Raw genomic sequence first — 26,241 nt, forward strand, 5'->3', positions numbered from 1 at the left:
GATAGACCACCACTGTGTACACTTCTCGTTCAACACTGCCACTGCTCACGAACCCACCCCACACCCACCGTGAAGGAACTGGAGCAAGGTCACAAGGAGCACCCCAACTTCATCCTCATCTATGACCCCCCCCGCCTTGACCGATACCACCTACAAGAACGCCATGACTGAATACTACCAACTCATAAGATCCACCAAAAGAACCTTCATCCGGAACAAAATACTCACCAACTCCAGCTACTCAAAGAAACTCTTCAGCATCATCTAGCAATTTACCGCCCCCCCACCCGCCCCCAGTGAAGCCACAGGCGTCACACCCTCCCAGGACCTCTGCGACATGCTCGGCTCCTACTTCCACCTGAAAATCAAGGCCCTCTATGACAACTTCAGCAAACAGACTCCAGAAACCACCTTTTCTTCCAGCAATGACAGCCAACCCACCATCACCACCTTGACCGTGGTCACCACCGAAGATACCTCCACAACCATGAAGAGCACTCATTCAGGAGCCCCCATGGACCCCGCCCGCCACACATCTTCCACAGTGCTGCCGCCACCATAGCCCCCGAGCTACAACGCCTTTGAATACGGCACTTTCCCCGATGACTGGAAACGTGCAGAAGTCAAGCCCCTCTTCAAGAAACCCTCTGCAGACCTGAAAAACTACCAACCCATCTCTCTCCTTCCCTTCACAACCAAAGTCACTGAAAAGATAGTCAACGGCCAGCTGACAAACTGCATCGAAGAGAAAGCCATCCTCGACTCTTCCCAATCTGGATTCTGCAGTAATCACAGCACCGAGACCGTCCTCCTCGCTACCACAGACAACATCCGCACGCTCCTCAACCAAGGACACACCGCTGACCTCTCCACAACCTTCGACACTGTGTCCCACCACTCTCACAGCCAGACTCCACGACGCCGGCATACAGGGAACCACCCTCGACTGGCTCCGCTCTTTCCTCACTGGCAGAACCCAAAGGATCAGACTCCCGCCTTTCCTCTCCGAACCCACAGAGATTAACCGCGGAGTACCCCAAGGATCATCGCTGAGTCCCATGCTCTTCAACATCTACATGGCCCCCCCTTGCCGCCATCGTCGGACAGCATGGACTCAGCGTAGTATACTACGCCGACAGCCCCCAGCTCATCCTCTCCCTTACGAAGGATAGGAAGGAATGAAAGACGTCACAGCCTGGATGAGCAGCAGCTGTCAGAAGCTCAACTCGGAGAAGACAGAAGTCCTCGTCCTTGGACCCACCCCCTCAGCTTGGGACAACAACTGGTGGTCCACTGCCCTCTGCAACCCCCATGGGCCCTGCACGGAACCTCTGCATCATACGCTACTCCTCCCTAACCAAGAACCACCAGATCAACGCCGTCACCTCCACCTGCTTCAACACTCTCCACAACCTTTGCAAGACCTTCAAGTGGATCCCCTGAAGCCAGAAAGACCGTCACCCATGCACTCATAATAAGCAGACTGGACTACGGTAACGCCATCTAAGCTGGAATCAACAAATCCCTGCTACGCAAACTCCAGGCCATCCAGAACACCGTCGCCAGACTCATCCTTGGCATCCCACAACATGAGCACATCACCCAACACATGCGAGACCTCCACTGGCTCCCCGTCGAGAACAGAGTGACCTTCAAGCTACTCACCCACGCCTACAAATCTTTCCACAACATCGGACCAAAATACCTAAACAAAAGAGTCTCCTTCCACATACCCAAAATAAACCTCAGCTCCGCCGACCTCGCCCAGGCAGAAACCCCGCGCATCCACAGAACAAGAGCCTTTTCCTACGTCACGGCGAAGGCCTGGAATGAGCTCCCGGTCAACATCAGACGCTCCCCTACTGTGCACACCTTCAGGAAGAGGCTCAAGACCTGGCTCTTTGGCTGACCCGGAGCTGCCCATCTCCCCCCTCCTCCCCAGTGCCTTGAGACCCTCACGGGTGAATAGCATGCAACACAAATCCTTGATTGATTGACTGTCGTGCATTCAATTCTGTACTCAACTTTGACCGTCTGACTGAATTTTAAAGAAAGTGTTAAAAAAAGGTGTCTTCCACTCGGATTAAATTTAATGGGGTCTTAAAACGACTGTGATTTCAGGCTCCAAAACTCACTATTAGGTGCTCCTAATTGTGGGGTTTGAATAAGAGATCACAGGGCGCTGATCTATTTATACTACCAGGGAAGGAGAGTCAGGGGGTGGGAGCTTGCAGAACAATTTCAACAAACACAAAACTGTTTACTATCTGTAACTATGCAACATGAAGCCACGTCCATAGAGTCCTGCACACCTTTTTGCATTCACCAGCAGTTTTCAAGTGCTCCTCATTTGAAGGACCCGTTTCCTTGAGTGGACAGGCCAGGTTGTGCCTTCCGGTTTAAAGCTATCCACCAGCCCTGTGTGATATTAGGCATGCACAGGATTGTCAAAAGTCAGCACAATATTTATTAATTGGCATAGCGAGAATGTGATATATATGAAAACATGACCATGTAGACTTAGGTATGTGGGGATGACGTCATACATATACGCTTTAAAATCAGCGAACATCTCAGCACTGTAAGATGGAGGAGAAGCTCCACTAATATCACAAACCACTTCGGGCAAAGAAAATCACACAGAAAATGATATCTTGTGGGTAGTTTTTGAGAAAGTGACCATAAAATAACACATTAAAAATCCTACTTAATAAATAACGGTGGGTAGGCCGTTTGAAGACACACTGATGGACTAAACAAGGATCTATTGTGGCTACAGGTGGCACCAAGACGATAGGGTTATAGGGGATGATACCCAACAGCAGACACAGATCTTCACTACCCCTATGCTCTAACTTTTATTTTTCCTTCAGAGCAATCTTTCCACAGGAATTTTGAAGAGAGTAATAATCATATCCCGAAAACATCCTTTACCTTAATATTCTGGAAGCAGGCCTTGGCGTGTACAACCACAGCGCCATCTTTACAAAAGCACATAATGAAGCAATGGTTTTGATAAAATTAACCCAGTTCTGGTCACAGCAGCAAAAGGCAAAGATATAGTATGCTGAACATGAGGAGGGCACCTTTCCTACATCTCCCAGCGATCTCTCATTGAGGACATCACTACATAGCATGCGCAGTGCCATGTTTCGTGATGCGGGCAGCGTCATATGACATGGGCACTCCCAAAGCAGTGAGTAAAAGACGCTTTTTAGCATTCTGCTCCGAGAGACACACTAATACTCAGAGGTTCCGCAGCACCACATGAGTAATCCTGAGGGAAACACCTTTGATGAAGTGTATGGGACATCTCGAGCAGAAGAGGGGGGAAAGAGAAATTCCGACTGAAAACGACAGTCCATTTTACTTTCTACTTGTTCTGATATGTTTGTTCCTTGATCCAGAGTGCGACTACAAGGGTTTCCCCGTGAACTCCTCCATGGGGCCCTCACAATTTTAAGTCAGGGTGAGATACTCTACAACACGTATAATTGAATACAGCATGTTTTCGGTCACTCACATGGTTTTGGAGTATGTACTGCTCATGTGCGATAAACAATTACCAACCATAGTTCTAATACACATTGTCATATTTGATTAAATTTCTTCCAAGTTGGGTCTCAATTTTCTGTATTGTCTAAGTATACTTGATTTGTGTTTTACACAATTCACAGGGCCATCAAAAAAACACAGACTCAGCAAATATTTTGTAGAGGCTTGCTGATGGTTGAATGAACACCACTATAGAAAGGAGTTAGTAAAGTAAAGTTCTAGAACCTGAAGAAAGCCTGATGGGGCAGTTCTGAAAGCTGAAACATGTCGACCCATTCTGACACGTGGATAATGGTCAGTCCCATGCATTGCCATACTTTTTAATAATCCCTTTTGTTTCATGTTTTCAACCAGGTTTTGATCTGTGTTCTTTGTGTCACTTCAATCATTTTGATAAATAGCAGCCTTTGCTGGCTATGGTTGATCTGGAACTATTGTTTGTGCTACTATTAGAAAGTAAAAGACACACAACTGATGGACGGAATGTGGAACAAATCAAACATTCACCCCCAGTCAAGAGATCTGGGTTAAATCCATTGTACCTTTGCTCCTTCTGCCACCCCAGTTTAGACCCAGCCATACGCAATTCAGTCTTGACCCTGCTGCTCATGGGAGATCAGTCCAGCCCAAACTGCCAAGCAAGGTCCTCCCTGGACCAAAAACAAGCATCCTGGGACCGGTTTCGGGGTATCACTCCTCATCAGCCAGGCTAGCCAGGCATTGCTTAGAGAAGTTTGCACTTTGAATCATGCTAAGAGCCACAGACAGGAGATGAAGGACGCAGCCCGGGTTAAGTACATTTGTTTTATTTTTAATTTTATTGTAATGCATGTCAGTGTGTTTATTTTGCATGCTTGTTTTATTGTGTGTTTTGGGAAGCGGTGGGGTACTTAACTCACCCCAACACTTTTATATGTTACCAGATGCCCCTGAGAGAGGACCATCTCTCCTTGTATTGTATTGTAATTGCATTTGTATAGCGCTTACTACCCCAGACGAGGCATCGAAGTGCTTTTTTGGAGAGTAGCACGCTACTCCGGGACCCATAGAGGATTAGTGTTGAATTAGTATAGTGAGACATGCAAGTACATTTTAAGTGGTGGATAGGTTAGTCAGTTATTTGGATTCAGAAGGATAGCAGAAGGATAGAACCCAAGTCTAACAGAGTGACTCCAAGGGTCAGTTTGCTGACCTCCTATTATGAAGTGAAGGGACACAAGCTCCAGAGGCCTCCCTGAAACTGTCCAGCTGACCTGTTGCAAAGGACCCAGTCTAGTCCTGCCTAAGCCTAAGCCTAGAGAGCCTCTGGTGTAGTGAGTTTCTGATCCCCAAGACGTGCTTCCCCGTCTCCTGGACCCTTGGCTGGCCTTTGTTGAACTCCTCCTGTGAAATCCTGAAGTTATACCGGCTATTAAAGGCCCGCTGCAGCGTTAAAGGCCCGAGCTGAAGGCGAGGGACTTTAACAAAGCAGCGGGACCTTAATGCCGGTATAGCCCTGCTACGAAGGGCTATAAGGCTATTAGAACATTCTGCCACTAGAGGGCAGAATGTTCTAACAAATAAAGCCTTCAGGGAGCGCGAGGGGATTGAAATCCCCTCGGACTCCCTGAAGCCTTTGTTCACAGCCAGAGCTGTGAACAAAGAAACACTGGAATGTTGGAGCTCCGGGTTTATACAAGCCATTATAAGCCCGGAGCACTCCATTGTTTTCAATGGAGCTTCCAACGTTCCAATGTTCTAATAAAAGTTATAAGACATATAAAAACTGACAAAACATGTAAATCTATAGAGTATATATGCTCGCAACGAAATGGGAAATATAAACCTAAACTATTAAACCCAAATACTTTTGAGTGCACTGCCTAATGACTATATGATGGAGCTTCTGTCTATGGCACGCAACATCTTTAGTCCATTAACGGTGGAATGAGAGGCTCTGCTTTTTTATCTTTTGCTACTTTTTAAAGTAGGTTGTGCAATAGTCTAATATTTTTAATGATTATGTTTAACTTTAATGTATGCTTGTATCTTTTTATGTTTGCATTTGCTTCCGAATAAAGATTTGTTATATGAGGGCCGGCTTTATGGCGGTGCGACCGGTGCCACCGCACTGGGTGCTGACTCTTCGAGGGGACGCCTATTTGGAAGTATTTTATGGTTTTAAAAGCACCTGCTGCTACATTGCTGGCCTCCGCAATTGTCATACAAAAATGAAAATGTGAAGATAACGTGGTGATTAATGTTCTTCCTGGAGAGAAAAGGAGTTTTGTCAAGTGGAAGTTTTAACTCATTTTATGTAGCACAGAGGGTTAATGTGCGTGCTGCAAAGAATGTGTACCATGCAGATCACAAAATGCATATAGTTTAAATAGGTCAGTGCTTTTGTCAGGGAGATCCTCTTGTTAATAGCAGTGCAGATGTTAAAATCCTAACACGGAACAGTGACAGATTAATGTCACCAAAGAGCTGCATGCAAACTGCTAGGTAAAGATTAGAGCATTATGTTTTCCTCCGTCTTTCATTATTCTAATGTATCAAAAAGGGTTCATTATGGTAAAAAAAAAAATCATTATTATTAAATGTAAGCCCCAACCATCAGGTTCTGATTTAATTTCTGAGTCTGTGCTTCTCCAGACCAAGCACTCCTAAACTATACTGCCTACCAGTATGGATGACATGCAACTCCTACACCTTGTAGTCCTCAGTATTATGTAACATTTCCTATACACTGATTTACACACCTATGATTGAATGCCTCTGTGAAGTGTTTGTGATGAAGTGCTCCGACACCCTAAACTGGTATTAAATGCATCTGAGAGAGAGTGGTTATGGAGACTTGAAGGGGTACTGTTAAAAAGTAGTAGTGTGGGAGTCTGTGGGGAGCGCCCGTGGGGGGCACCAACAAACATTGTCGCACAGGGCGCCATCAGCGCTAAAGGCGGTCCTGTGTTATATTATTATTATTATAGTCCATTAACGGTGTAATGAGTATTATTGGTGAGATTTCTCAGCACAGTGTCAGGTTGCAGGATCCATGGAAATCAGAAATCACTGGGCTTTAATTGTGCCAAATGAGGATTTTGTTACTGGTGTTTTAGCACCCCCATAATCCAAACTGCCAAATTGGATACCAAGTATCCATTTTAGCATTTGACTCTGAGCGTAGCAAGAGGAGTAATCCGAGGCCAATTGAGGCAGCTTGCCCTGCCTTTCACCGATGTAAGAGGAACCCGTCGTCTGATTCTGGCCGGTAATCTAATAGTGTGAAAACACTTTTATGACAAACCTTTCCCTGACCTGGGATTTTGGATTTAAAACCTTGGGAATTATCACATACCCACCTATCATTCATGCTAGATAGAGTGCCATCTAAACCCTTATACATAGTGAGAATGAAAGCACTCACTTACTTTGAGAGTTAGTATATACTGATCCATCCATTACTTCAAATAAAGGCATAGTTTAATTTGCAATACATAATATATTGATGAAAGAAGTATCTTTATACCTTCCATTCGGGTTGCCATGTGGACTACTGCATAAACGCCAATAAGTGAACAGATCTATTTTGCCCTGAAGAAGTCCTATTGATAAGGATGAAACGCGTTGGCTGTATTTGTGATCATCCCTATTATGTTTTAAAAAGAACTTCATTTAATTAAAGGAAAAATCTGCCTTTAGGGTTTAACACAGGTGTGTAATAATTCACCACCACAATACCAGCTCCATTAACTTTTGCAGCATTTCTCAACAAAGATCATGACAACAATACACATTGCAGTGAACAACCATTCTACGTTTACATTAGTTCGCCCAGCAATCTCTCGGGAGCTTAAACATAAAAAGTCAAATTACAATTCCATTGCAACACCATTATTCGTTGGAACCTCTGAAAACAAAACGAACTCCCTTCTCCCAGATTCACTCATTTTTGTGCCTTGGAAGACTTCGAGCACCGTTACCTCCCTACAAATGAGGAAGCTTGTGGGGGCTAGCCACTGTTCCTAGCAGTCCCCCAAAACAGTACTCATTTGGACGCCAAGAACATGTACATTTTGCAGAATCCTGCTGGTTTAAGAGGCTTCTCCACAAAGAGGGCTTTCTGTTTGATCAGTCTCTCACTGGAAAAAGTTATTTTTTCTTCTTTTTTTGTTCCCCTGCTAGTCTGGCACTCTGCTAATGTTAGCTGGAAGTAGGCAGAGAGTAGGTGAGCAGGGGTGAGAACGTGGCTGTACTCTTATCCCAGGACCACGGAGTTCAGGGCTGTAGCTCATTGGGAGAAGTGGATGTTACAGCAGTTCACTCACCTCTAAGAAGGGAGTGAGGGGGAGTTTTTGGAAGATGGTGCAATTGCACTCTACAACCCCCAGGAGTATCCCTCCAACCATCAAGGGCAATCTTGTGGAACTTTATGACCCCCAGAATTTTGGGATCTTTCTCTAGCGGGTTGATGATGTGGTCCTTTGCTTCCAGTGGTTTCCAGTGCACCAGTTTCCCCTTCCTTAGCAGCTGCTAAATGTAGGTTCCTGGATATGCCTTCGTGTCCAGCCCTGATGGTCTCCTGTGAGCTGGACCACATACTCCTCATGGGAACAGTCAAGCCCAAACTGCCAGGTTAGGTCCTCTCTGAACCGGTAGACAGCAACCCAGGACTACTTTCACCATTATTAGAGCTCTTTAGTCTGTTGTTGCTCACTGTTTGGAATCCACAGTCAAGTATTTTCTACGGGATTGTTTTGAGGTACCCGTGTTTGGTTGGCATGAGATGCTGAACTTCTTCCTTTTTGATCGTCAAAGGGAACAAAGCTGAGAAAATCTCATCACTCAAGCGGATCTGAGACTAATAGGTACAGACTTGAATGTCTCAATCAGCCTACATTCCGTGAACATGAGCTGTGCAGAGATGTCTGTAAGGGACGGTCATTTGGTTGGGGGTGGGGTGATTGCAGCGCACACAGTACCATACAAAACACAGGTGGTTAGGTACATGTTTTTGTTTGCAGAGGTTGACGGACTCCCAAAGTGGGAATTTGACCACCACGTCTTGCCTGGTGGTCCAGCGTAGATGAAAGAAGTGATGGTCAGCTTGCCCTTAAATAGAGCGGAAAGATCATCCCTTCGATCTGACAGCCCAGCCCTGTAGCAGACAGGCCCTCAGGCTGAAAGCACAGCACTTGCTCTGAATATAAAAAGAGGAGGGGGGGGGGGGGGGGGAGAATGAGTTTGGCGGTACAGAAATACTAACAGTTTACGATGATGCTCCTGTTCCACCAAACAGTAAATGAAGCCCAATGTTTTGACTTGGGGAATCTATGAATTCCATATCCCATCACTCTTGGATGTGCTGTAAGCCTCACCCTTTATCGTAATCATAGCGCAGGAACAAAGATTGAGATTAAGGACTGCGTTATAGTCCTTCATAAGTAAGGTGCAATGGCCGACCAGGTGGACATTATCTGTCAACTATACCCATTAAGCCATGAAAATATGCCAAAATCATAATCAGATGTGAAAACTGACCCGGGAGCCTGCTCTGGGAATATCTCCTTGGTACTCATTTTTTGCACTGGCGTTTCTACGTTTCTTAAGTTCTTACACCATGACTGGTAATGGGACACAGATACAAAAAGAACATGATTTGCACAATAATAATCCTGCTTGAGGGGATTTCTCACATAACACAGAACTGCTTACTCCAAAGCGCACATCTTTCCTACTGCATTACATTTTGGCGAGTAGACTATGAGATTACACGGTCAACCCGTTTTGAAACCCAATGTGCATTGGGTACCATCCCAGTTTTCTTATCACACAGGCACTAGCAGCTTTTACCCTGATTTTAAGCTCTCCCAATCCTGGAAAAACCATGAGCAGAGGAAAAAGTCAAAATGACTTTGGTCACACTCACTGGTCAGGACTAAAAACCACGTCCCTTTCTTCCACTGGTACCAACTTCCTCACTAAACCAAACTGGTGTGGATGTGGTTCTGATGGCAGTGCCCACAGCCACTGTGTGTGGGGCCATTTGCAGATTGTTGATAGTGTTTATTAATACCATAGTGGAGGTGGTGGTGGTATCCCATCCTAAATGAATGGTCCACTTTCAGGGCCGGACTGGGAACCAAAAGCGGCCCTGGCAAAGTGCTCGGGCCAGTCCCCCGAGGGGGTTGGCGGTGCAGCCGAGCTGTTTGCCCGTGCCGGTTTCGGAAGATTTAGTTACAGCGGCCGATATTGCAGCTACGCTGCAAAAACGGCCCTGTAACAAGATCGGACCCAGGGGCCCAAAACCAACCCCCAACAATGGCGGCCCAACGGGGAAATGCCCGGTGCCCGCTACGGCCAGTCCGGCCCTGTCCACTTTATTGGCACGTTATTTCTAACGACTCTCAATGTTTGCATATAGCGAAATAAAGACATGAGATTGTGAGACTTTTCCTCTGAGGCCTAGGGGCAGTATCTGTGGTGGATGCTGGTATTTACCATTGGTATCACAGGGCTTAAGATATCATTTATTTCCAATTGGATAGCGGAGTTATTCTGTTCCTAAACTTGACCCTCCAAGTGTAATGACAACGAGTAGTCAACACTAACTTCAGGTGATGGTAGATGTACTTGAACAAAGGTACAATATGACACACATCATATATAATAAGCCTTCATATTTGGGAACTATAGACCATATTTAAACGAGGATGGTATAGAACAGAAGCACAAAATGCCCTCCATGACTCACAGCCTCCTCCCAATAAACAGCTTCTGATGAGTAGGAAAGGAATGTACAAAGTGTCTCTATGTGCACAAAGCCATGTCATGTGAGTGTCTCCTATTCCTCTATCTCTCAATTGCTTTACGGAGGCGAGAAGGTGGAAATAAACTAAGAACCGAGACCCAACATGAAGTAGTTTCTATCCTGTCTTTATGATCATCAGAACTCTCTGGTTTGAGAGGATATCCTGCCATCTCCCTAATTGCACCATAGTTTCTCTTTACTGGAATGAGGGATAGAGGCACAGCAGCTGCTTGGATGTTTTGTGACCTGCCCTCTGATCCACGTGATTGACCTTGGAGGATAGAGTCAATAAGACTCTTTAATGCAGATTCTCCACTGATGCTAAGCGCTGGCGCTCTCTTCCTCTTACACTAATGGGCTGTGCGGCACTATTCAAGATGATGACGCTTCCGACTAATATATGCAATTAAACACCCTATGAGATCCCCACGTTATTTTTTCCCAAAATTGACTCTGAACTGAGGACGTTACTTTGGAAGCGTGGCGCGACGTGAATAGCCCTAAGTAAATTACGAAAAGCGGTCTACAAAGGGGGACTGGTGATACCAGACGTCGGGTCCTATTACTGGGCCTCCCAGCTGGTGTGCATCAATGAAGGCGTTTTAACTGATAGATCAGAACCAGCATACCGGGTGACAGAGTAGCAATGGGATCTGGGGGATATCCTTCCCTTCTATACAGCAAAATGAAATCGAGAGGCCTGCCACCCCACACACTCACGGTGGTTAAGGTGTGGCGAGTAACTACTAAGTTCCTAAGGTGGGAAGGGAAACTAATGGGGATGACCCCACTCTGGTATAGTGACTAACTGGCAGAAGTGGGCCAACTCAAGGACTTCGAAAAGTGGAAGCTGCTTGGCTTGGCCAGTCTGGGGGACGTCTGAAGAGGGAAGCCGTATATCACTCACAAAACACTAACAGGAATATGAAATGGGACAGGGGTAGTCGCTCAGATATATCCAACTGGGACATGCCCTAAGACATTATATACGCGAAGGAGAGGGCCAAGAAGATGCATTCCCGTTAGAAGATAGACTACTTACTGACCCCTTGACCGAGAAATCAATCCTCACTTATATACAAAAAAAAAAAATCAAACAATTCCCACGATCAACTAATGACACTAAAAGCTGCTTGGGAGGGTGACATAGGCCATGTGGATGATAAAGAGTGTATGGAGGCCCACAAGGACCCTCGGGAAGTAGCGATTTGTGCCATATTACGTTTGATCCAGCTAAAAGTCCTGCATTGAGTATATTACCCCAGGCCACTACTACACAGATTGGGCTGAGCAGAGTGTGGGCTTTGCCAGAGAGACTGCGAACAAGAGGAGTCCTTCCTGCATATATTGTGGATGTGCCTAATGATGCAAAGTTATTGAACTAAAATAAGGGATATTATGGCCAGGGTTGTGGGTGTAGCAGTCCCGCTTAATCCCAAGTGGTGCTTATTAATAATTTCAGGAGACGAGGATTGGCATAGCTGTGGTTGACCCTGGCAGTTGTGGTTGCCAAGAGCAACATCGAGGTTTGTAGAGAACAGTTTTTTTTTGGGGGGGGGGGGGGGATTCTGTTAGCTAGGTTCACAAGTGTTATTTTGCCAATGACCCTTATTCATTCATTAACGTGTAACCACGGTACGACTCTGATCTTTGAAATGTACTATGAATCTACCATGTTGTGTACAGAGCACAACAATAAAAGTATCTTTTTTTTTTTTTAAAAAGACTCTCCAATGCGGTTCTTGAATTTCCTCTTGAAGTTCTCTTTTGAAGACTATGCAATAGACTGAGTGATACAGAGGGAACTCTATGGTGTTAGAATTTGAAATGCACAAGCATATTTGAGACTCCACCATTAACATCAAGAATGTTGATCACCAGGACTTACTTTTTAATTTCTGAGGTATATCAAGGCGACAGTAGTACAGAAACATCACCTGTCATATGCTAGGAAATTAAGAAAGGTTTTCTGTGCCCTACTAGCTGAAGTTATACCTTTCTTTTTTAATTCTATGTCCAAACTCCTAATATGCCCAATCTGACCAAGCCAGTAACTCAAAACTATCATGTACAGCACTAGGGCAGTGGCTGCATTTAAGAGCAGCTTTCAATTTTTTATCTTCACACTCATCGTTATGTGGTAGGACATAAGCAATGTTATCACTAGAAGTGAAACTAGGAACTAACTTTCTGATGTTTTGTTTCTTGACAGCTGTGTGTCATACTAATTTGCAAAGATGCATGTCACGTTTAAAAAGTTACAAGGAATAGAGAGATTATTAAGATTTGGCTGAAACTATAATAAAAAGGCCCGTCCAACATAGTGCATCTTTGTAGACCTCAGGGAGAGTGCAAGAAATTGTCTTAGAGCTTTGCTTAAATATTGTAAGCCCTACAAATAAAGTTGATCATATACTTCCTTGGGACTCCTGGAACTCTTTTGAAATCTTTTGTTTTGTCGACTCAATCAATAAAAGCAATTTTTTGTCTCAGGGTCATTGTACTTCCCATCTCTTGTTTGGCCCTCCAGCGCAAAACACGCTGTGCAAATAGGTGCCTCCAGGATCCTCCAGGTCAAACGACAGCAGCACACATAATAATTCCTCAAATAAGCGCGTAGCCAATATTGCATTCTTAATTAATATTTATTTTACACAGAAAAATATTCAACGAAAACATTTAAAAATTATCTATATATGGATTTTATTGCATTAAAAATAAGTAACAAAGACACAGCTATCGATATACAAAAGGCACAATTTTAAGGTGTTCGCATACCTTAAATTGGGAAATCAACTAATCAATATCCAGCTTGCCCAGTTACCATTTAAATTAAAGACTGCCTTTATTAAGTCCTGTTGAGCATGAGGCAGTAGTGCATGATTTTATTTAGTACGAATAAATCACATAAAATATATATTTCTTTACAGCGATCATCTGGTGACTTTACTGTTAATTTTACCTATAAAACTTTATTATAAATTTCACAATAGTTTACTTTACATTTGACAAGTATCAGAAATCTAGTTCAATATTTTAAAACTAAAAAAAATCTGTCAGAAAATAACCTTTACAAGAAGGAATTATTTTATGCGTTCAACCATGTTGCTTGCATTAAACGCTTTCACTCTCAATATAAGGGATTTTAAAATTAATTTGAGCAAACAAGGGTTATATCACTGAAGCCATTTTGTCTTCTGCCTACTTTTGAAACAAATCAAAGAGGTTGAACATTGCACGTCTACGAAGACATCAACTGAAAGTACCTACACCACAGACCAGGAAGTGTTTCAGATAGTTTACATGTTTTCTACGGCAGTAACGAACAACATAAAAGGCACAAGAATACATTCGTTTGGACAGTTTTGGTTTCAGTTCTTTCTTGTTGTAATCAAAGATTATGGAGAAGAACCTTTGATCATTCCTTTTGAAAGTTTTGGACATCCTGATAGCTCCTTGTGATGTTGGTCCTGAGTGCTCTACTCTTCATTTACCGTAGAATTTCTTGTTCAGCAAGAATATAAGCAAGTTAACATTCACTTTTGCTTTGTCAAAAATCTTCATGACGGCCACACCTTCGTATTGCATCTGCAACAAATCCTGAAAAGAAACACAGTTGTCCCATAAGACATTGAACCGTGTTGAAATTTTGAACTGGTGTACAATACCTCAGAGAGATCCAAAATATACATGTAAATTCAGTTACTTTAAAGGTTTGTATTACTCTTTTCATGCTTGAGATGAAGAGAAAGAGCACAGGCAGCCATAAACATCTGGACATCGGTTAGAAGATGAGGCATTCTGATTACTCCTTTTTTCAAACACCACATTCTACAAACAAACATTTGCATTAACTATGCACTATGTATTCAGCATATATGTAGGGGCTTACTCCTAAAAATGTAGCACAAGTACATTCAGATTTTTAAATCTACGCCCCTTAGTAGTTTTACAACTTTCATAATTCATGAATCCAAATAGAAGACAGCATGAAAAGATGCACCAGGTGTAGGCTTCCATGTGGATTCCATATGAAAAAACATGATTTTAAAGTTTATCAGTGTCATATTTTTCAACACTGCAGGGGAAATATTTTACCCCATATTTGGAGAGATTAGTTCCCCCTCCCACCTTGGATAGGGTTTTACATCAGCTCCTGGCTGGTGCCAAAATCCTACCATTTGCAGGGCGGAAAGGAGAATAAGAGCAGTTTGAAAACGTCCATAAAAGTACTTGTCTCAGAGTTCACAATCTTTCAAAGTTAACACACTTTGAAACATCAAGGAACACCTACGATCACACTCTGTGATTGGGACTTACAGGTGCAGAGATCCCCATACTTGTAGTGGAAATCTCTACCAATTAAAAAAACGTTTATCCCTGCCAGGAATCTCTTTGTAAATTCCTTGGAAGCATAATTAAGGTAAAAACATATGCTTATGACCGAATTTACCTTAGTGAATAGGTTGCATAAAGTTGCAATATCAGCTTGTGTAACATTTCTAAGTATAGAAGTGAGACAGTCTGATTTTTAGCATTTGATTTGTACAGTCCTGAATGTGTTGTCTGCTTGTTCCATCTTAAAATTTGCTAAAAAGAAACTATTGGGTCATAGTAACCAAGAGATAACACAAACTGAAATGGAAATATCATGGCATAAATCCATTTTGATCCATCTGTGTCTGATGGCTGTCTAAGCCAACATCTAATCTATAAGGATTATAGGATTATTTATATCTTCAATCTTTGACTTACTCTGGCTCCTTCTGATCTTTCAGTTTCTTCCTGTGTCTCAAATATAATAAGCTTGCCTGATCTCTTTTATAAAAAAACTCCCTCCAGTAATTCTGCTCTCACTCTGGCTCACTGCTTGCCTGACATTTGCTTGTATCTTTCCAATCACTAATCAAGTTCCAAGTTTCCTGCATTGCCATTAGCGGACCAGCAGCTCACACGTACAATGGGCAACTAGCTCACCTTAATATGCAAATGTCCTTTTTGTAGCAAATGTGAATCCTATGCAAACATGGGTAGCACATATTTGCACTATCCATAATTCTGAAATCTTAGAATATGCCCTGCATAGTTAGTCTGGTGAAGTCATTTACTGCACAAGTAATTTTACCTGGAAATGAAGCTGCACCTTTTCCATATCGACACCCAAGAATTTTGCTTTAATTTCAAAATCTCCCACTTCTTCGCCAGGGGTGATATCGAATAATACATTTTTGAACCTAAGACGAATAAGAATACATTAATTTCACACGTATGTTTTAAAATGACAATGATATCCCAAAGTTAAGATGTGGACTTGATGAGACAGCCACAGGTCTACATAATATGTAAAGCTCATTATCGGTGAAATTAGGTAAAAGTACTTACAATCATTGCAGTGAAGCACACACATGGCTTATCAGCATTAGCAGTTGTTTCAGAGAATCAAACAATAAATGCCACATTTTTGTACTGTGCAACTCATGTTAACAATATTGTAAAGAACAAGTTACTAACCTTCGGTAACGATGTATCTGTAAGAAACATTAGTTAGTTAGATTCCTCACCTTAGAATATCCCCAGGCGTCAGACTGGATCCGGAAGATTTTTCGTCAGCAATACCCCTTGCGCGTCGCTAGGCGTCGTCTGCGGCTCCGCGTCCGTCGTCGGCGTCGTGCGCCGGGATGACGTCGTCGGAGTACTTAGACGCCGCCCTCGCGCGCTGACGTCAGTTCTTGTACATAGCCTTCCGCGCCAGGAACGCAGAGCCATGCAAAGACCGACACTGGTGCCAAAAATAAAATCTAGGGGCCTGAAAGGACAACCTTAACCCTAGATGTCAGTTCGCAGAACGGGGAGGATGGGAGGGTCGGTGAGGAATCTAACTAACTAATGTTTCTTACAGATACATCGTTACCGAAGGTTAGTAACTTGTTCATCTGAAAGAAACACGTTAGTTAGATTCCTCACCTTAGAATAGATACCCAAGCAATACCATCCCCGGTGGTGGGTCTGCGAACCAAGATCACACCAGAAAGTCCTGGAGGACAGAACGGCCAAAGAAGCCATCCCTCCGGACTTGGCTGTCAAGGCAATAATGCCTGGCAAACGTGTGTAGAGAAGCCCACGTCCCCGCCTGACAGATGTCCTGCAAAGGGACTCCCCGTCCCAAGGCAGTAGTAGCCGCCGTGGCCCGAGTAGAATGGGCGCGCAGCCCAACAGGAGGGTCCTTTTTAGCCAAGGAATAGCAGATTTTTATACACAAAACGACCCACCGAGAGATGGTTCGTTTGTGCACAGCTTTCCCCTTCTTAGCGCCCACGTACCCAACAAAAAGCTGGTCGTCCACCCGGAACTGTTTTGTGCGGTCCAGATAGAAGGAGAGCGCACGTTTTGGGTCCAGACGGTGGAGCCTCTCTTCCTCTTTGGAAGGATGCGGAGGCGGAAAGAAGGTGGGCAAGGTGACAGACTGCCCAAGGTGAAATGGAGTCACCACTTTAGGAAGAAAAGAGGGACGAGGCCGAAGGACAACCTTGTCCGGATGAACAGATAGAAAAGGAGGCTTTGAAGATAAAGCCTGGAGCTCACTCACCCGTCTAGCCGAGGTGATGGCTACCAGAAAAGCAGTCTTTAGAGTTAGAAGACGAAGAGGGCAATTGTGAAGAGGCTCGAAGGGAGCGCACATCAGGAATGTCAAAACCAGATTCAAGTCCCACTGAGGCATTACAAAAGGGGCAGGAGGGAACGTGTGTGTAATGCCTTTGAGAAAGCGTGTAACCACAGGGGACTTGAAAAGAGAAGGCTGATCAGGAAGCCGCAAGAAGGCGGAGATGGCAGCAAGATAACCTTTCAGGGTGCCCAGGGCAGAGCCCTGCCGGGCCAGAGAAAGAAGGAAGAGGAGAACCTCAGAAAGAGGGGCGGAAAGGGGATCCACAGCCTTTGCTGTGCACCATGCCACAAATTTGTTCCACCGGCAGGCGTATACCGACTTTGTGGAGGGACGCCTGGCTGCCAGAATGATATCACAGACTTCAGGAGGCAAGTCAAATGGCATCAACTGCCGCCGCTCAATCTCCACGCATGGAGGTGGAGGCTGGACAGGTTCGGGTGGAGGACCGTCCCCTGCTGCTGCGACAGAAGATCCTCCCGAAGGGGCAGACGTATCGGGGGATCGGTCAACAGACTGAGTAGCTCGGGATACCAGTATCTTCGTGCCCAATCCGGAGCCACCAAGATGACTTGGGCCCGGTCGCGCCTGATCTTCTTCAGCACTCTGGGCAGAAGTGGTATAGGCGGAAAGGCGTACAACAGACCGCAACTCCACTCGTGACGAAAAGCGTCGCCGAGCGAGTGCCGCCTTGGAAATTCCAACGCGCAGAACTGCTGACATTGCGCGTTCTCTTCGGTGGCGAATAGATCTAACCAAGGCTCTCCCCACTGCTGAAAGAGGCCTTGCACCACTTCGGAGTTCAGACGCCATTCGTGATCCATCATGCACCGGCGGCTGAGTTCGTCTGCTCTGGCGTTCAGAGAGCCCGCCAGATGTTGAACCACCAGGGTGACGCCCTGGTGTTCCAGCCATGTCCAGAGGCGCAGAGCCTCCTGACAAAGGGTCCACGACCCCACCCCGCCCTGTTTGTTGCAGTACCACATGGCGGTGGTGTTGTCCGTGAACACCTGCACGACACTTCCCCTGACAGAGGGAAGGAAGGCTTTCAGTGCAAGTCGGATCGCTCTCAACTCCAACAGGTTGATGTGGAGACGAGACTCCGCCGGAGACCAGAGGCCTCTGATCTCCGCCTCTCCCATATGGCCACCCCAACCCAGGAGGGACGCATCCGTCACTACGACATGCTCCGGTTGGGGAAGGGAGAGGCTCTTGCCCTTGACCCACTCGCGGTCCGTGAGCCACCACTGCAACTGCTGTGCAGTGCCCTCCGAGATCAAGACCTGGTCGGACAGGTTGCCGTGATGCTGGGCCCACTGAAACTTCAGGTCCCACTGCAGAGCCCGCATTCGCCGCCTGGCGTGATGCACTAGTAGGATGCAGGAGGCCATCAGCCCCAGAAGCCGCAACACTAGCCTGACCGAAACCCGGGATAGAGGCCGAAAGATGGGAATCAGGGCCTGTATATCCCGGACCCGCTGTTCCGGTGGATGGACCCGGAACTGCGCCGAATCGAGAACCGCTCCGATGAAGAGGAGCTTCTGAGAGGGACTCAAGTGTGACTTCGGCACGTTGATGGAAAACCCCAGCAAATGCAGGAGATCCGCCGTAGTCTGGAGGTGGGAGACGACTGCCTGGGGCGAGCCCGCCTTCAACAACCAGTCGTCGAGATAGGGGAAGACTGGGACCCCTGATCTGCGCAGATGAGCTGCGACCACCGCCATCACTTTCGTGAACACCCGAGGGGCACTGGTGAGGCCGAAGGGGAGCACGGTAAACTGAAAGTGCTCTTGGCCCACCGTGAACCGCAGGTAACGCCGGTGGGCCGGCAGGACGGGGATATGGAAATATGCGTCCTGCAAGTCCAACGCTACCATCCAGTCTCCAGGGTCTAGGGCAGCTAAAACCTGAGCCAACGTTAGCATCTTGAACCTTTCCTTTCGGAGGAAGGCATTGACGTTCCGGAGGTCCAAGATAGGGCGCAGGCCCCCCTTGCCCTTCTTGGGAACCAGAAAGTAGTGGGAATAACAACCACGACCTACTTCTGGACTCGGAACGCGCTCGACGGCCCCCTTGGCCAAGAGAGCCGAAACTTCCTCGCGGAGAAGATCCAAATGATCCCCCGAGATACGGTGGTGCTGTGGTGGCATGGCTGGAGGGGTCGTCTCGAAGGGGAGGGAGTAGCCCCTTCGGACGATTTGCAGCACCCACCTGTCCGATGTTATGGACCGCCAGTGGAGCAGGTGATGGCGAACTCTGCCGCCCACTGGCGTGGTATGGGCCTGAAAGCTCGGACTAGGAAGGCTTTGAGGCGGATGCTGCCGGGGTGGATGTGGGCTGACCACGTCGGCCTCCATTTCCGCCACGGCGGAAGCCACGTCCGCGACCGCGCGCAGGTTGGTTCTGCGGCTGGTGGCTCTGCGGACGTGAGGAGGCGCCCCTTCCTTGGCCACGAAAGGGGCGAAAAGCGGAGGTGTGCGCCCGCGGAGCCGAGAGGCCCAAGGACTTGGCCGTAGCCCGGGAGTCCTTAAAGCGGTTCAGCGCACTGTCCGCCTTCTCACCAAACAGGCGAGTGCCATCAAAGGGCATGTCCATGAGGGTGTTCTGGACATCCCCGGAAAATGACGTGGACCGCATCCAGGCGTGGCGGCGGAGCGCCACCGTGGTGGAAATCGCCCGACCTAGCGAGTCCGTGGTGTCAAGCCCACATCTTATGGCGTGCCGTGCTGCATCCCTCCCATCGGCCAGAGCCTGGGAAAGACGTGGCCGGACCTCCTCCGGACACAGGGGCAGCACGTCCTCCACCGTATCCCACAGGGAATGGGAATAACGGTCCAAGAGACAGGCGGTATTTAAGGACCGCAGGCCCAAACTAAGGGACGAGAACAGTTTCTTGCCAAACTGCTCGAGTCTCTTGGAATCCCGGTCCGGCGGAGCGGTCGGGAAGGAGGATTGGGAAGTAGAGGCCTGGATAACCAGACTCTCGGGGGTGGGGTGTTGGGACAGGAAGCTGGGGTCGCCCGGAGCAGGGCGGTGGCGCCTGGCAACGTTCCTATCCACAGGAGGAACTGTGGAGGGCTTGGACCAGGTGCCCTGCAGAACGTCAGTGAGGGCCTCGTTAAACGGCAGCAGAGGCTCAGTGGAGCTTGCTGAGGTTTGAAGCACCTCAGTGAGGATGTTGGTCCTCACAGCCACGGCAGGCAACTCGAGCCCAAGGGCCTCAGCCGCCTTGCGCAGCACCACAGAAAATGCTGCACCCTCCTCCGAAGCCACGGTCGGAGGAGAAGTGAATCCAGCGTCTGGCGAGGTGTCCAGCCCGCTGGCCTCCCCCAGTTCATCTGCCCAGTCCTGAGAAAGCTGTGACTGAACAGCCAGAGGGTCCTCGAACCCCTCCCAGTCGCCCCCTTCTTCCGATTCCTGATAAACAGGAGGAATGATCGGAACCGGACTGTAGAGATGGTAGGTCTCTAGCGGCGTCGGATGCGGCGTCGGCGGACGCCGTGCCGGCGTCGGGTCCGGATGAGGGCTAAACTGGGGCGTCGGCGTCACAGGCGTCGGCGGCGCCGGTGACGGCGTCGGTGGTTCAGGCGTCGGCGCCGGTGGAGGAGTGACAAGGTCAACCGGCGTCGACTGGGGCCCAGGCATGGGCCCCGCGGGGACCTGCGGCGTCGAGACCGGAGTCGTCGACGGCGCCGGGGCCGGAGCCGCCGGCACGCGAGGTCGCCCAGTCGAGCCCGCGGGGCCCGAAGGCGCGCCAGCGGGCGTCGACGGCGGGGCCAGGCTCCTCATGGCCGAGAGGAAGGCGCTGATCTCCGCCGGCGCCGCGTCAGCCCCAGGGACCGGAAGGTATGGGGGCGGACGCGGCACCTGCGGCTCCGCCGGAGCCGCGGGGGTGGAACCACTTGGACCCTCGGCCGAGTCGCGCGACCGGCGAGGGGAGTCCGAAGAGCGATGTCGCCTCTTGGACTTCTTTGAGTGCTTGGACTTACCCGACGACTTGGAGCCCGACGATCGATGGTGGCGTCGGCTAGGGCTCCGCGAGCGATCCTTGGACCTCCTCCTGGACCGGGATCGCGCACGACGCGGAGCCGAGTGGCGAAGCTCGAGAAGCTTGCGGGACCGCTCCCGCCTAGCCTTCGAAGTCAGGGCCTGGCAGTCGTTGCACGACTCCGCGTCGTGGTCGAGGCCTAAGCAATAGAGGCACCGGCGGTGGTGATCGGTCACCGACATCAGTCGATGACAGTCTTCACAAGCCTTGAACCCAGGCATCCTACCGGCACCAGATGTCGACAGACAGGGATCAAAAATGATCAAAAAGAGTTAGTCAAAAAAGACTAAAAGGGGTAGCTCTCCCGGATCTGCGCTTACTGGCGCGGAAAAAAGAAGAACTGACGTCAGCGCGCGAGGGCGGCGTCTAAGTACTCCGACGACGTCATCCCGGCGCACGACGCCGACGACGGACGCGGAGCCGCAGACGACGCCTAGCGACGCGCAAGGGGTATTGCTGACGAAAAATCTTCCGGATCCAGTCTGACGCCTGGGGATATTCTAAGGTGAGGAATCTAACTAACGTGTTTCTTTCAGATATGAATAATACACAAATAATTTTACTAAACAATTGCCCTGAATTCCTGATTGGGCTCAACAGTCCATTACAAAGGACCAACTTAAAATGATGTGCAGAGTTTTAAAAAGTATGATTACACTTTCGGAGTACACTGGGTGCTACCTTTCCTTACAGAGCTGGAGAAATCAAAAGCACCTGCAACCATGAACAACATGCAAGAATCCACATACACATAGACAATGTACCTGAGGCAGAACACTCCACATTCACCCATCACAGCTTCAATATGCCATTCAGTCTACCAATAAATTGGGCCCAACAGAACTCGCTATGTAGTTACACCGTATCAGATGCACATCTGTCCAACGGAGCATTTGAGGCAAAACAGGTTTCACATCCAAACACATTTCAAAGATGCAACAAGACTAGCACTGATAAACCCAAAGTATATCTAATCACTGGACAAATGCCATGTTACCATCCTAAGATATGTGTAAGCAATTGATTAAAGGCCTTTAATAGACCACTCAGATACAAAAAAATCACACACCTAGAGCTCACTGAACACAACATCACCACCCTACCAGAGATGGCCAAACCACAATATCCAGAACATAAAGCTTGGTTTGCGACGGAAAGCCTCGAATTATGTGGTGGGGCACTTCAAGTCAGATTCCTTTGCTACACTACAAGATTTTACAAGTGACAGAGTGAATGCTATACAAAGGCCAACCACTTAACATGATAATAGACAGTAAATATGACAGAGCATTACAGGCGCAACAAATATTGAAACAGGAAATTCTCTACAGCTGATAGATAGATACATTTATATTTATTAGGCGCACAAATCATTCTCGAAGGGATCTCTCGATGCCAAAGCTGCCAGATACAGGTCACAATTACATAAGATGATTAAAAGTGGAACAGCCATGTTTTCAGGAGTTTCTTGAAAGAGATTAAGCTTGAGCAAGAATGAAGAGGCAAGGGTAGCTGATTCCAGTATTTGGGAGCTAAAAAGGAAAAGGAGCGGCCACCATATCTGGCTGTACGGATACATTTGGGTGGTAGCAATAGTAGCTCAATGGATCTGAGCCAGCGTACCGGGATATATGGCTACAGTTTGCTCTTAAGATAACATGGTCCCTTCCCATGCAGTTATTTAAAGACCAAAAACATAAGTTCAAAGAGCACATGCTTTTTTATGGGAAGCCAATGAAAGAAACGTAATAAAGATTCAGATGGAGATCACGAAGGAAGATTACAGACGAGGTTCGCTGCCATGTTCTGTACCACCTGAAGTCTGGAATAGAGGCAATCATTCATTGCGGCCATAAGGGAATTCTCATAGTCCAGGCAGCTCACTATCAACGCCTGGACGAAGGTTTTCCTGGCATGCAGAGGAGTGTGCCTTAAAAGAACAAGCATTTGCAATGCAATAGGTCTCACATTTGGGAACTTATAAGTGTTTAGCCATGCAACAGTTGATGTTGTTGCACCAAGGATATTGTGCCGGATAACTAAACACTTATAAGATCCCAAAGGTGAGACCTATTGGCTATGCCAATGCTTGTTGTCCTATGAGACCCCCTCTCCTTGGATGCTTACCTTTCCCATGAGGCCCACTCCACCTTAAACAAGAGTAATTATGATCCGAGACATAGTAAGCCACATTAGCCTGACTACTTACCTCTCTCCTTAAACCTTACTAGTTTGACCTTATTTTTTACGCCCAATCGGACCCGCCGTATGTGTATTTTGGAACCTGCCAGTTTCGAAGGGATTTCGTTTTTTCTTACCTGTCATGAGCAAAAAGTTTGGCAATAGGCAGCCGTAATCTCCAATGTGATGGCTGGGGTACCAAAATGGAATGGGGGATGGGTAAAGATGTGAATAAGTAAAAGTGGGTTTACGGAACTGATGAAAGGGGAAAGATGGTCTGAGCGGTGAGGATGTGTAGTGTTGGGGAGGGGGTAATGGAAATGGAGAAGGATGTTGATCGGAGGAAGATGGTGGGTGTGGAGTGATGGGAGATGACGGGGAGGAAAGGGATAATGGGGATGCAGGAGAGTGGGGAGGCGGTAGAAAGGATGCTGCAGAGAGTGAGAAGGGTGGGGCATGGGGGAAGGGTGCTGTAGGAGAGGTTTGGGCATGAGGAAATCGGGATGGGCAAGGTGTGGGGTAACGTTGTGGTTGTGAAGTGCTGCTTTAAATGGAACGTTTGGATTGATGGGAAAGGGGAAGTAGGGACAATGGGGAAGGATGAAATGTGGAGCAAAATGGGAGGACACAGCACGTGGGCTGATGAAGAGTGGTGGCAGGCGGTGAATGTCGGCCTCACTGGTGTTGCGTCCACACTCACCTGTCACGGTTCCTTGCTGGCAATGGCGACAGCCCCTCGGGGAAGCGGAGCCCCATCTCCTCAGTGGGGAGGCGGTAGAAAGGATGCTGCAGGGAGTGAGAAGGGTGGGCATGGGGGAAGGGTGCTGTAGGAGAGGTTTGGGCATAAGGAAAGCGGGATGGGCAAGGTGTGGGGGGAACGTTGTGGTGGTGAAGTGCTGCTTAAAATGGAACGTTTGGATTGATGAGAAAGGGAAGTAGGGACAATGGGGAAGGATGAAATGTGGAGCAAAACGGGAGGACACAGCACGTGGGCTGAATGAAGAGTGGTGGCAGGCAGTGAATGTCTGCCTCACTGATGTTGCGTCCACACTCACCTGTCACGGTTCTGTGCTGGCAATGGCGACAGCCCCTCGGGGAAGCGGAACCCCGTCTCCTCGCCATGTCACGGTCTCTTTGTGCTGAGCTTGCCCCCTTTTAGCAAACGTCCCTTGGGTGGGTGTCTCTACATCTATCGAATCCTTCCAGTCGCTGACACAAAAGCTGTCGCCGGGCAGGAGATGTGCGTACGCGTGCACAACTCCTGTACAAGCTGTCACAGTGAGAGTAAAAGCGCGCCATGCGCGCTTTCTGCTCAAATGCCGCCAGCACGGACGGGAGAGGTGCGTACGCATGCACAACTCCTGTCCTCTGCACCCGTGCACGTCCTGTCCACCTTCCGACAAAAAACTGACAACAATAGATCTCACTAAGGCGAGCAGCGCATGTGCTGCATCGCTAGGCAAGACCTAAAAATGAATGTAACCTTGTGTTATGTAACTGGTGCTCATATAAGGAGCTTCAATACTTTCGGGTCAAGTTTTGCAATATAAAACTACAAGAAAGGTTGCTACTTTCCAGCTACGACTACAGGAAGAGAAGGGGGAGCCACGTACCACTTCTACACATCTCACAGAGGCAACCACTGACTAGAATCTCCCTGTGAGATATATCATGAATTATGTCCCCAACAGATTTTGTTTATAGGTATCACCTTATTACTAAATGATCGTGGATAAGGCTAAAAGGAATGCTCTCAATTTCTGCCATGTTCAATAGGAGAGATGATACTTATTATCAGCAGGGCTCATTATTACCAGAATCTTAACACCTAAACACCACCTGACATATATTACCTTGTGGATTCCTTGACAATATTTTAAAGTTTCTGCCTTTTCTCTGCAGGGGAAATATTTTTCCTGGTAAGACACCCTATGGCGGCTGCTGCGCGGTGAGGAGAGAGAACCTTGACCTTCCCAGGTAGGTCGTCCCCCCCCGGCTGCAGCTCCGCCTGCACCTCCGCTATCTCTACTGCTGCCAGTGAAATCGAGGCCCTCCACCACCCGCAGGCATCCACCTGCGCCTCATCCCTGGTGGCCAGTGGTGGCCTTAGGTTCGTTTCCGCTTGTTGTGTGTGCCTGTAACTGTCTGCCCGCTCCTCTTCTGTGTCCCCCTTCCCCCGCTCGCTGCTTTGCTTCTGTGCCCCCTTTTGAATTCTGTACCCCTCGCCAACCTCTGTGCCCCCTTTTATTTTGTACCGACTGACTTCTGTGCCTTCTGTGACTTCTATGCCCCCTTTGATTTTGTACCCCTTGTGCTGACTTCTGTGCCCCCTTCTCGAGTCCGAGCCCCGCGCCTGTCTCCTTTCCCCCGTCACCGCCGCTGCTTCCCCTGCGGCCCCACACCCTATGCGCCCAATCGCTCCACCCGAACCTCGCCTCCCGCCTCCCAGCTGCTCCTCCCTCCCCACCGCTCTATATATGGCAGCCGCTGCATGGCCGCGCCGCTGGCGCGCCTAAGGCAAGCACGTCCGCGCCCGTCCGCAACTGGACCGCGCCCAGCGCCGGAACCCCTGCCCCCGCAGCAGCCACGAGGACCGCCGCCGCTACGACGCCAACAGCCTCGTCGCTCTCAACCCAGGAAGGACCCACACCTGCTGCAAGGCCGCCCCGAAGCGCACCCTCGGTCCCTTCACCTGCCTGAACTGCAGCTTCTCCTGCCTCGTAAGCGCCAAGACAGAACCCAACCAGCTTAGATGCATCCTGATCAACACCCGCTCCGCACACAAACACGCCGTCGAACTCTGGGACTTACTCGACACCGCATCACCAGACGTCGCCTTCCTGACCGAGACCTGGATGAACGAAGCCTCCTCGCCAGACATCGCCATAGCCATCCCAGACGGGTACAAGATCACCCGCAGAGACCGCACCAACAAGGCCGGAGGAGGAATCGCCATCGTCCACAAAAACACCGTCTCAACAAACACCAACGACACCCTCAGCACTG

The 26,241-nt window shown here is 48.1% G+C and overlaps 1 protein-coding gene across 4 annotated transcripts in view; it reads right to left on the bottom strand.

Annotated features, from left to right (window-relative positions):
• Positions 1–12,971: 12,971 nt before the first annotated feature.
• IQGAP2 (IQ motif containing GTPase activating protein 2) overlaps positions 12,972–26,241 on the bottom strand; it is a 1,048,054-nt gene continuing 1,034,784 nt past the window's right edge. For all 4 annotated transcript variants that reach the window (XM_085632282.1, XM_085632281.1, XM_085632284.1 and 1 more), the window contains 2 exons: positions 15,471–15,579; positions 12,972–13,945 (listed from right to left, as the gene is read on the bottom strand). In XM_085632282.1, coding sequence (XP_085488408.1) covers positions 13,832–13,945; positions 15,471–15,579 — 223 coding nt within the window. In that variant the 3' untranslated portion in view covers positions 12,972–13,831. The remainder of the gene's footprint in view (positions 13,946–15,470; positions 15,580–26,241) is intronic.

The sequence above is a fragment of the Triturus cristatus genome, chromosome 2_1 (genome assembly GCF_964204655.1).
Source record: "Triturus cristatus chromosome 2_1, aTriCri1.1, whole genome shotgun sequence".
NCBI lineage: Eukaryota > Metazoa > Chordata > Amphibia > Caudata > Salamandridae > Triturus > Triturus cristatus.